Source organism: Bufo gargarizans, chromosome 1 (genome assembly GCF_014858855.1).
Source record: "Bufo gargarizans isolate SCDJY-AF-19 chromosome 1, ASM1485885v1, whole genome shotgun sequence".
In the NCBI taxonomy this organism is placed as follows: domain Eukaryota; kingdom Metazoa; phylum Chordata; class Amphibia; order Anura; family Bufonidae; genus Bufo; species Bufo gargarizans.
In genome coordinates, this window is record NC_058080.1 from 745217656 (window position 1) to 745230249 (window position 12594).

Sequence of the window (12594 nt, forward strand, 5' to 3'; positions counted from 1 at the left end):
CCGACGAAGGAATATGTGCACAGAGGATTGACACTATGTGCACACGTTTCTTGGAACGAGGTTACCCGAAACCCCTACTTGTTAGAACTAAACAGAGGGTGAGATTGGTTGACAGATGTACTGCACTACGGAAATCAACAAAAGCGAGCTCTGAGGCTAGGGTTCCGTTTGTGTCCATCTTCGGTCGGGACAGTGGCAATATTGCCCATATCCTTAGAAAGGAATGGCATATACTCCAAAGGGGTTTGCCAGACATAGAAGAATTCAAGTCCCCACCGATGATGGCGTACAGGCGGAACCCTAGCCTCCGTGATAGACTGGTCAAATCCGACATAGGCCGCCAGTCATTGACACAAAAACTACTTGCACCGCGCAAAAACGGGACTTATCCATGTTTATCTTGTTGTAATTGTGGTAACGTTCTCAAAGGTGATCATTTCTCCCACCCCTACAGTGGGAAAAAATATAAAATCAATGGCTATTACACCTGCAGGTCACGGGATGTGATTTATGCCATCCAGTGTCCTTGCAGCCTTATTTATGTGGGAGAGACCACCATGGAAGTTAGAGAACGTATTAACAAACATAAGAGTACCATACGCAAGATGAACATGGATAAGCCCGTTGCGAGACATTTCGTGGAGGCGGTGCATTCTGTTAACCAACTTCGCTTTAGAGTCATTGATAGCGTGGGCCCGTTACGGAGAGGGGGTGACAAGGACGCAATATTAAGGAAGAAGGAGCTCAAATGGATCTACACATTGAAATCTTTACAGCCATTTGGTTTAAATCTAGAGTTTAATGTGGCTGGTATCAGCTAAATCTGGATTTAATCAAATTCTCAATGTGGCTGTTTTCATATATTTCTCCTCTGTTATAGTATTTTGCTATGTTTTTAAATTATATGCCTTATTCACACCGCTCTATAGCACTACGATGAATATTGGGGTTTCTGTCCAAATATTTTGATATGGTGTATGATTTATCAATGAGAATTTGAGCTTAATGAGAGTGTTATCTGTTGTTAACACACAATCATTTTTTATTTTTTTTGTATTATGCCTGCTGCACCTGTACCCGTGTGGCGCTTATATCTTTTCACAGGTCCCTTGGTCCTTCCTTGCGCTAATAGTTTGTACAATGCGCCCATAACACCTAATTATGGCTCTAATCAGTAAGCGCTCTGCACACTGTTTAAGTTTGATAGTAGTGCGAGCGCCCTCTATTGGTAATTCCATTGAATCCTCATGCACACGTCAGCCTGGAGCGCCAGGTGGGAGTGGCCTTGTGACGTCTGCCGGCCGCCGCCTGATGACGCGAATAGTCCGGCACGGACTGTGCATCGGGATTCAGTTGGGCACGTCATGCGCATGTCGCCCTGTGGTGACGTATGCGATGACGTATGCGGACATGCGCATTGCCGATTATGGGACGCTGGACGGACGGAGGAAGTCTGTGCATGGTGGCCCCACACAGGTACGATTGCTATTTGTTGCAGCTGGCCGACTTGTCTCATTATGTCAGCACTCATGGATTCATCATGCAGGTGTGTTACACATATACTAATCTCCATTGGTTGCTCAGCGGTGTGGGCGGTCTTATCATGTGCTATTTATAGACTGTGATTTTAATTGTTAACATGCTTGACAAAGGCTATCTCTAGCCGAAACGTTGCCACAATTTTTTATGCCTTGTTGTGAGGTGTGATTCCAAATAAAGAAGTTTATTGGTGAGACGCTGCTGTGGCCCTCCATTGTTTCTACATGCTCTTGGACCGCGTTGGATCTGCGATCCCCTGCCCAGCTGCTGCGTGTTCACCATCCTGGCTCTACAAGCCGTCTGTGCTGCTGCTCCTGAACAAACCTACCCTCTTCACACACTACATATAATGACTGTCAATGGGTTCACAATTTGACACATAATGCATTTGTAAAAAAAAGTCCAACACTTGGATTTTTGGACTTTCCCATGATAGAACACAATGCAAGTCATGTGCAACTACAACTTGTGCAGTTTGGCAGATATTTTTTATTGCCAAATCTTAGCTAAGAAAGCTACATGATAGCAAGAATAAGATGGGTTTGAAAAACTTATTTTTTTTGCTCTTATCACATTTCCCATATCTAAAAAAACAATATAGTTTCTTCTGATCTGCTAAGCTTTAGAATTTTAGTTTCTTTTCACAATGCATTTTCAACATATAAAACATCAACATGACTTCTCACCTTTATGAATTCTCTTATGTCTAACAAAACTCGATTTATCTGTAAAACATTTCCCACATTCTGAACAAGAATATGGCTTCTCTCCTGTATGAATTCTCTCATGTCTAACAAAACTGGATTTATCTGTAAAACATTTTCCACATTCTGAACATGAATATGGCTTTTCTCCTGTGTGATTTCTCTGATGAATGTTAAGTTTGGTTTTAGTAATAAAACATTTCTCACACTCTGAACATGAATATGGCTTCTCTCCTGTGTGAATTTTCTCATGTTTAACCAAACCAGATTTATCTTTAAAACATTTCTCACATTCTGAACATGAATATGGCTTTGCACCTGTGTGAATTCTCTCATGTACAACAAGACTTGATTTATCTGTAAAACATTTTCCACATTCTGAACAAGAATATGGCTTTGTATCTGTATGATTTCTCTTATGTCTAACAAGATATGATTTATCTGTAAAACATTTTTTACATTCTGAACATGAATATGGCTTCTCTCCTGTGTGACTTCTCTTATGTACAACAAGATGAAATTTGCTTGTATAACATTTTCCACATTCTGAACATGAATAAGGCTTCTCTTCAATGTGACTTTTCTTATGTCTAACAAGACTGGATTTATCTGTAAAACATTTCCCACATTCTAAACACGAGTATGGATTCTCCCCTGTGTGAATTCTCTGATGTTTAACAAGATCTGATTTATATGTAAAACAGTTCTCACATTCTGAACATGAATATGGTTTCTCTCCTGTGTGACTTCTCCTATGTATAACAAGACTGGATTTATCTGTAAAACATTTCCCACATTCTGAACATAAATATGGCTTCTCTCCTGTGTGAATGTTCTTATGTCTAAGGAGACTGGATCTATCTGTAAAACATTTCCCACATTCTGAACATGAATATGGCTTCTCTCCTGTGTGGATTCTTTCATGTGTAACAAGATGTGATCTCTTTGTAAAACATTTCCCACATTCTGAACATGAATATAGATTTTCTCCTGTGTGAATTCTCTGATGTTTAACAAGATCTGATTTATATGCAAAACAGTTCCCACATTCTGAACATGAATATAGCTTCTCTCCTGTATGAATTTTTTTATGTCTAACAAGACCAAATTTTTCTGTATAACATTTCCCACATTCTGAACATGAATATGGCTTTTCCCCTGTGTGAATTTTCTTATGTCTAACAAGACCGGATTTTTCTGCATAGCCTTTCCCACATTCTGAACATGAATATGGCTTTTCTCCTGTGTGAATTTTCCTATGTCTAACGAAACTGGATTGATCTGTAAAACATTTTCCACATTCTGAACATGAATATGGCTTTTCTCCTGTGTGAATTCTCTCATGTATAACAAGATATGATTTTTTTGTAAAACATTTTCCACATTCTGAACATGAATATGGCTTCTCTCCTGTGTGAATTATCTCATGCTTAAGAAAATCTGATTTACTTGTAAAGCATTTCCCACATTCTAAACAGCAGTATGGCTGCTCTTCTGTGTGAATTATTCTGTGTGTAGAAAGTCTTGAATTCTCTTTAGAATCTTTACCACCCTGAAACCTTTTATCCCATTTGTGACCTGTATTTTTGGTAACAACCTGCAATTGGTCAGGAGAAGGCTCCTCATGATAAGGGGGATTATATAATAGATCTGTACTGTGAAGAACTGGGTGTACATTAAGTGTAATGAGGTTTTCTCCTGAGGAGCACTGCAGGTTATCTTCATCTTCATCTTGATAATTTTGTGATAATATAGTACTGCCCTTAATATTTTTACTGAAATTCTCTGTGAAAATAAAAATTGGAATTTGTGATTATTTTTCAAACTACATAGGGGACAAACCTATAACATTCCTATTGGATATATGGTATAAATTAGCTCTGCCTCTAATGCCACCAGATGTAAGGTAGGTATCATATAAGTCATTGTCCGACATTTTAAACAGGTCTTGAGGCATGACTTGGATAATGATTAAGTCCGCATCATTAACCCCTTCAGGACACAGCCATTTTTCACCTTAATGAACAGGCCAAATTTTGGAAATCTGACATGTTTCACTTTATGTGGTAATTACTTTGGAACACTTTTACTTATCCAGGCCATTCTGAGATTGTTTTCTCGTGACACATTGTACTTCATGATAGTCATAAATTTGAGTCAATAAATTCACCTTTATTTATGAAAAATCCCAAATTGACCAAACATTTTTAAAAATTTGCAATTTTCAAAATGTTAATTTTTGTGCTTTTAAAACAGAAAGTGATACCTAAATAAATATTTATTACTTAACATTCCCAATATGTCTACTTCATGTTTGGATCATTTTGTAAATATCATTTTTTTTTTGGGGGGGGGGGGGGGCGTTAGAAGGCTTAGAATTTTAGAAGCAATTATTAAAATTTTTAAGTAAATTTCCCAAACCCCCTTTTTAAGAACTAGTTCGGTTCTGAAGTCCCTTTGTGGGGCTTACATAGTGGAAACCCCCCATAAATGACCCCATTGTAGAAACTACACACCTTAAGTTACTCAAAACAGATTTTTACAAACTTTGTTAACCCTTTAGGTGTTCCACATGAATTAAAGAAAAATGAAGATGACATTTTTAAATTTCACTTTTTGGCAGATTTTCCATTTTAATAAAAAAAAATCTTTAACACATCGAGGGTTAACAGCCAAAACAAAACTCAATATTTATTACCCTAATTCTGCAGTTTACATAAACATCCCACATGTGGTCATAAACTGATGTAAGGGCACACGGCAGGAAACAGAAGAAAAGGAATGCCTTTTGGTTTTTGGAAGGCAGATTTTGCTGGACTGGTTTTTAGATGCCATGTCCCAATTGAAGCCCTCCAGATGCACCTTACAGTAAAAACTCCTGAAAAGTGACCCTATTTTAGGAACTAGGGGACAAGGTGCCAGTTGTATTGGTACTATTTTGGGGTACATATGATTTTTAATTACTCTATATTAAGTTTTTTGTGAGGCAAGGTAACCAAAAAATGTCTGTTTTGGCACCATTTTTATTTTTTACAACATTCATCTGACAGGGTAGATCATGTGCTATTTTTATAGAGAAGGTTGTTACGGACGCAATGATATCAAATATGTCTACTTTCTTCATTTCTGTTTTACATAATCAAGCCTTTTTGAAAAAAAATATTATTTTGTGTCTCCATTTTCTCAATATCATATTTTTTTTATTTTTCTGCCGATCGTCTTGTGCAGTAGCTCTTTTTTTGCAGGAATAGTTGACGTTTTTATTGGTACCATTTTTGCGTACATATGATTTTGTTTATTCATTATTACACCTTATAGAGCAAGGTGACCCAAAAATTGGTTGTTTTAGCAGAGTTTTTATTTATTTATTTTTACAGCGTTCAGCTGAGGGGTTAGGTCATGTGACATTTTTATAGAGAAGATCGTTACAGACATGGCGATACCTAATATGTATACTACTTTTTCTTATTTATTTAAGTTTTACGCAATAATAGCATTTTTCAAACAAAAAAATTATGTTTTAGTGTCTCCATAGCCCGAGAGCCATAGCGTTTTTATTTTTTGACCGATTGTCTTAGGTAGGGTTTCATTTTTTGCGAGATGAGGTGACAGTTTGATTGGTACTATTTTGGGGGCATACGCCTTTTTGATCTCTTGGTGTTGCACTTTATGTGATGTTAGGTGACCAATTGTTTTTTTTGGGCACTGTTTTTATTTTATTTATTTTACTGTGTTCACCTGAGGGGTTAGGTCATGTGATATTTTTGTAGAGCAGGATGTTACGTACGCGGCAATACCGAATATGTCTACTTTTTCTTATTTATTAAAGTTTTACACAATAATAGCATTTTAGAAGAAAAAACATGTTTTTGTGTCTCCATTTTCTGAAGGCCATATTTTTTTCATTTTTTGGGCGATTGTCTCATGTATGGGCTCTTTTTTCAGAATGAGGTGACGGTTTGATTGGTACTCTTTTGGGGTACATACAACTTTTTTGATCACTTTTAATACTTTTTTTTGGAAGTGAGGTGGGAAAATTTTTAATTCCATACAAATTTTTATTGTATGGCGTTCACCGTGCGGGGAAAGTAACGTGACCCTTTAATAGATCAGGTCGTTATGGATGCGATGATACAAAACATATGTGATGTATTTTTTTGTTTTAATTTTTAATCAATTATAAAATGTGTAGCTATAAGAAGAAATTAGATTTTATTTTTTTACTTTTTTCACTTTTTTTCATTTTATTTTTTTACCCAGATTCACTTGGTTCTTAACGATCCAGGGGGTCTGATGGTTTACAATACACTGCAGTACACTCTATAGTGTACTGCAGTGCATTGTAACTCACAGTAAGCCTGATCAGGAGCCTGATCAGCTATACCATTGCAAGCCGGAAGCCTGTGAAGGCGTACAGTTGCCATGGTAACCATACGGCCCTGCCACAACAGCGCAACGGCCGGATGTGGGAGGGAGCTCCCTCCCTCTGTTAACCTATCAAGCATTGGCCGCTGCCACAGCAGAGCAGCAGTCTGATGGGAGAGGGAGGGACCTCTCTCCATCTCTTAACCACCTCCATACAGCAGTCCCTATGGACCGCGGGATGGAAGGGGTTAAACGGCTGACATCAGTGCCAGCACCGATGTCAGCTGTTTCAAGCAGAGTGTCAGATGTATGCTGACACTCTGCTAACCGCTCGGCCATCCTGAAAATGGGGAAAGGGGGGTGGCTGGTGGATCGTGCGCCCACCCGCTTGGTCATCCTGAAATTAGGGGGGCACAATGAAGGCTGGAGCCCACAGAGGGGGTTTGGGGGGGTATATAATGTATATATACATTTTAGAAGGTCCTGATCCTCACAGTCACGGACTGTGGGGATCACAACATTTCAGCCAGCATTTGAATCGCCGGCCCGGGACCGCCCTCATCGGTCCCAGGCCTGTTAGCTGAGATCCCTGGCTGTGTGTAACAGCCGGGGTCTCAGCGCTGTCACCATGCAGACATGATGACAGTTTAATGCCATGACGTATATACTCGTCATGGAGATCCAAGTAGCAGTGCTTCATGACGAGTATACACGTCAAAGAGCGCTAAGGGGTTAATGCTCTTTTTAGTGTACCTGCTGCTGAAAAAGTCACACTGCTCAGTACCAGATGCAATCTCCCAGGTCCTGGTGTGAGATCCTCCTTCCTCCAGCAGCAGGTTCAGTGTGTAATTCCTTCTGCTGTTATTTTACTGCAGCCTGGACTAAGCTTGTGTGAGACAGCAGCAGCGGGGGAGGAGGTACACTTAAAGTAACTTAAAGGTTATGTACACCTTTTGAGTCAATTTTGTTATGATTGCATTTAACTTATGTTTGGTTAAAAATCATATTTTCAATTGGCCTTTATTAAAAATATTGAGCTGTTCAATCACAAAGGGTTAACTGCTTTTCTAACTGTATGACTGGTACTTTCACTTTTACTTTGTGCCGGTCATCTAATGAGCCTTATCTCTGAACTACTGAGAGATATAAAAAAAAACTTATTTAGGCCACATTCTTATCAGTAAGTTAGGGATTGAGCTTTAATAAATGTTTATAATGGGAGAGAGCAGAGATAAGGAGTCCGTCTGCTCCCCAGATGACGGAAAAGACAAAAAAATCCATCTCAGCTCTGTACAGAAAAAAGGATTCCATATTGTTAATAAAGACCAAATGAAAAAAAATATATTTTTAGCTCAAAATAAGTATAATGCAATAATAATAAAAAAAATGCTCTCAAAAGTGTACATAGCCTTTAAATTTTGAGTAAAATTTCAATAACATGTCCTAATAATAGTTTTTCTAACATACTTAATTATTGGATTTTGTATTTTTATTACAGATCCCTTCCTCCCTTTCCCCGCAAAGCGCATCATTCGCTGTGCACTTAAAATTGACATTTCTATACGCCGCTGACAGCTCAGTGGTGTACAAAGTACGGGCTGTAGACATTTTATGAATAGGGCGGAAGCAGCGGTGCTGTGAGTACGGGAAGGAGCGCATAGTACCCATGCACTATGCCAGGATTAGCGGAGCGGGCTCCTGCTTCTGCCTGCTCTGCTCAGCTAATCCCGGGTAATACAGGGTACCCATGTGCTATGCCGGGTGTTAGTAAACCTCCGGGGGGCACAGACCGGAGCAAACGCACTGCTGCTGCGCCCCCATTAATAAAGTGTCTACAGCCCGTACTCCGTTTTAAGTGTAAAAAAAAATACAAAATCCATTAATGAAGTATATTAGAAAAACTATCATTAGGGCAGTAGGATGATATTATTAAAATTTTACTTGGAAGTTTAGTTACTCTTTAAGCAACAGATGGACACTGGGAAGGTATAGAGTGAGAAACAAAAATGGAAAGTCGCTATGACCTCAAAGAGTTAAGACTCTGATCATCAGATAATCTGATCATAACCATCATCTACATTTAGATTATATTGTGTCATAAGGTAAAGCAGACGTCTCGTGCTGAATTTACGGACATGACAATGCGGTCTGTATAGCCTAATGGCCGCATAGTCACCAGATCTCAGGTTTATAGACATCTTCAGGATGCAGTGGAATAGACAGAGTGAGGTCATCAATCAGAACCTGTAATAAAGGTCTCCACCACCTTGTTGGGTCCATTACACTAAGAATTCAGGATGTTCTAAGGGGAACGAGGGTCCTATCAAGAATTAAGAAGGTGGAGCTAATGAAGTGTCCTGTGAGTGCAGGTGACCATCACTGAGACGTCTGTGTCTGTACAATAATCACATGTGACATCGGAGCTTCCTGATAATCATGGAGCTGAGGACAGGAGTGCTCCGAAAGGAAGGAAAAAACACAACAACCAAACAGCTTTAACCACTTAATGACTAGGCTGGTTGTCATAAAAGGACGATTTTTTTTTTGTATTCTCATTGTCACATTCCAAGACTTAAAACGTTTATATTTTTGTCTGTGGCCGTACGAGGACATGAGTTGTATTTTTCAATGGAACCATTTACTTGTAATTTATTGTTTAGCTTTTATTATTTAATATTTTAAGTACATAAAGAGCCCCAGCTATTGTCTCATTATTATTTTTTTGTCACGTTCTGTCTAAGGGGCGGGGCAACAAATAGTGGAAGTCATGGGGTCGGCAGATGTCAGCTGGATAAGGGGAACCCTTCATTATGTGATGGAGACATCTCCAATCAGAGAGCAGCAGCCGGTGATCAGATTCTCCTCCTGCCCTGAAGGCACCAAGGACAGAATCTGAGGTCACTTTCTCCATTCATGATTCCATACCTGTGGTGACATCTCCTGGAATGTCCTCCTCCACCTCACTCTTACACGGGGGATCGCCCATCATCCTCTCTTCTTCATCCTCCACTTTAATATCAGTCAGATCTTCCCCCTGATTTGTCACCTGTAACAATTCAGTTCAATACAGCAGACAGGTGGGAAATCTAACAGATCCACATAAGAGACCCCCACAATCTATGACCCCTCTATGACTGCAGGACCCCCCTATATAGATGTGTATAGGTCTCAGCTCCATCTACCTGAGGGTTCTCTGGGACCTTCTCCTCTGGACAGTCCTGGGAATACAGAGGACGGGGACATCTCTCTGGTGGATTTCTCCTCCTGGATCCATCTGTGGAGACATAAGCACACAGTGACTGAACACATGGCCTCCTGTAGATCTGTCTATAGATCAGACTCTTCTCTCAGCTCCTTCACTTCTAGGTTTAGTGATCGGAGGAAATAACAATATTCTGTTCCTCACCCCCTGTGCCGAGATGCCCTAAGCATCTGAAAAGGAGCAATGGAAGAATAAGCATGATCTGAAGAATCACATTACATCAAGTAGATGGCCAAATGCATGTGCGTGCCACTTACCTGGGGGACAGATAGCACTATGGGAAGAAGACAAGCTGGTGAGGGCAGTGCGATGCTCTGGGCAATTTTCTTCTGGAAATATTGTCTCCTGGCATCATGCGGATGCAACATATATCACCAAGTACCACCCTTCATAGCACTGATGCGTCCTAATGGCAGCGCCATCTTGCAGCAGGATAATGTGATGTTCCTTATTCCTGGACAGTTTTTGCAGTGTGGCCAGACAAAGAGATCAAGGTCCTGACTTGTTTCCAGATTCCCAGATCTCAGTCCGATCATCATCTGTAGGACGTGCTGGAAAACAAGTCCAATCCACGGGGGCCACACCGAGCAACTTACAGGACTTGCCTTAGAAAATGGTCTGCCCAAAGGACGTGGCTGAGCATGCTGCGGGGAACACGCACCTTGCAGAGCTTCCGGACCCTGAACCCTCACTTTACCTATTTACAGTAGACTTTGCCTACTCACCTGCCCTAGGAAGGATGCTCAGACATTCTGGACAACAGGGCTCCAGTTTCCAGCTCCAGAACCGAATTGACTGCTACTTCTTTGGCAATGCCATGCACAACTGCAGAATCCAAGATGGCACAGACAGGAGTTCCCTCAGCTTCAGACACTGTGGATTGTGCTACTCACCCGCAATCTCCTGCTCCTGCCTTAGAAGAACCCCCAATGGAGAACATTTGGAGAGACAGTCCCTCTTTTTGACCCGTCCCTCTTTCCTCCTTAAATGTCCCTCTTGACCTCGATCTCAGGTATAGATTTGCATCCACAATATTGACCTTGAAAATGTTTCTCTGGTTCCTCTCTGTAGTTTAGAGCCATCTTTCATATTATTTCATTATTTGATGCAGTTCAGACTTTAGAAACTTCTATATTCAGATTTTTGTGCTATTTTGCAAGAGAAAACAGTGAAGTGCATAGATATGCAGGAAAAATGGATCTTTCGCACAATTAACCCTAAGTATCCCTCTTTGAACATCTAAAAAGTTGGGAGGTATGAGAACTTACCGATGGGGCCACTCATTCCATCTCATTATCCGCAGAAATGGACCTCTTTCGCCCTTCACTCCCCAAACCAAGCTGAGGATTTGGCGCACTCCTTGGAACTCTCTAGCCTCTCCCTGCCAAACAGGCTGGACTTTCCTTTCCACCACTCCCTCAACGGGATCGCTGTTCTTCCGCATATTGGTGTAAGAGAAACCATGCAGGCTTGGATCAATTCCCTCTATACTTCCCCCACATCTTTCACAGAGTTTAATGGGGTTCTCTCTTTTGCTTTACCGATACAAAACAGGGTTGTCCTTTATTCCCATTAATTTCTGTCCTCTCCTGAGGACTATCAGGAAGAACTGATACCAATAGTCGGATCTCCTCAGACGTTCTGCGAGTCGTTGTGTTGTGGTCGCTATAGGAAGCATAAACCGTCCTCTCAGCTAATGTGCTCCATAGTATGGAGACGGTGAATCCTGACATCTCAATAATCAGAATGCCCACTTTGGACCCAGGATTAATTAATGATACGTGGTACAATAGACCTATTAGGGCTATCCAAGGGCGTAGCTAAAGGCTCATGGGCCCTGGTGCAAGAGTTTAGCTTAGGACCCCCATCCCTCATTGCTTTGTGGCCAGGGGCAGAGAAGTACATTGCCTTCCTGCTGCCTGAGGCAAAAATTGAAACTGCACCCCCCACCATGCCAAATTCTTGACCTAACACCTTCCCTCCAGCCAGAGGTGTAACTCGACCAGCATGTACCTTCTATAAAACAGGTGTCTTCTCATGTGGTACAAGGGTCTTTGGGGCCTCTCAGGCTCCTGGGCCCGGTAGTGACTGCTACCTCGGCACCCTCTATAGCTACGCCCCTGGAGCTATCTAATTCCTGTCTTTGGCCTTTTTAATTTTAAAACGTAACAAGAGACCCAACTGTGTATATATTAATTACTGAAGATTCTCCACATATAATCGTTAGGTGGGAGATCTCTGTGGATATTTACTTCATATCCCTCAGTTACTATAGAGAGAGAGTTAACATGAATTAGTGTCAGAATATTGCTCACATCGAGCTGTTCTGTTACTGTGTCTTACCACTTGGCCACAATAATACTCTCTCTAAGTGAATGTACTTAGGGTCTATAAGGATGTGTAACTTACGATAGCTATCCCTGATTTATAGTATTGATATCCGTATATATATCCCTACTCCGTATTTTTCCTGCCTATCTTATACATAACTCTCGGAGTGCCCGCAGCACACTCCGTATTGTTACTGCATCCACACAATCGCAGCTCCCCCGACATGTTTTGCCACCTAACGTGGCGTCTCCAGGGGAGATGGAGCTACCGATAAAACAAGTGTTTAATCTTAAGGCTATTTAGGGGCAGGATCATCCCGTCCGTTCAACCAGTGTCTCAAGCCTGATCGTGTTAAAGGCAATGGAGATGGCCAGAAAAATCCAATGTATTACC

At 40.9% G+C, this 12594-nt stretch overlaps 1 protein-coding gene across 1 annotated transcript; it reads right to left on the reverse strand.

Annotated features, from left to right (window-relative positions):
- Nucleotides 1–2031: 2031 nt before the first annotated feature.
- Nucleotides 2032–11154, reverse strand: LOC122930481 (gastrula zinc finger protein XlCGF26.1-like). Its single transcript, XM_044283915.1, has 3 exons — nt 11139–11154; nt 9534–9590; nt 2032–4028 (listed from the first exon to the last, which is right to left on the reverse strand). Exons 1-3 carry the CDS (start codon nt 11152–11154, stop codon nt 2209–2211), a joined length of 1893 nt encoding a protein of 630 aa, XP_044139850.1. The 3' UTR covers nt 2032–2208.
- Between the last annotated feature and the right edge of the window lie 1440 nt (nt 11155–12594).

Excerpts from the sequence above, each read along its gene's own strand:
- LOC122930481 (XM_044283915.1), bottom strand. Across the intron at positions 4,029-9,533 it reads TCCAGGAGATGTCACCACAG|AGAATTTCAGTAAAAATATT; the intron begins GTATGGAATCAT and ends TTATTTTCACAG.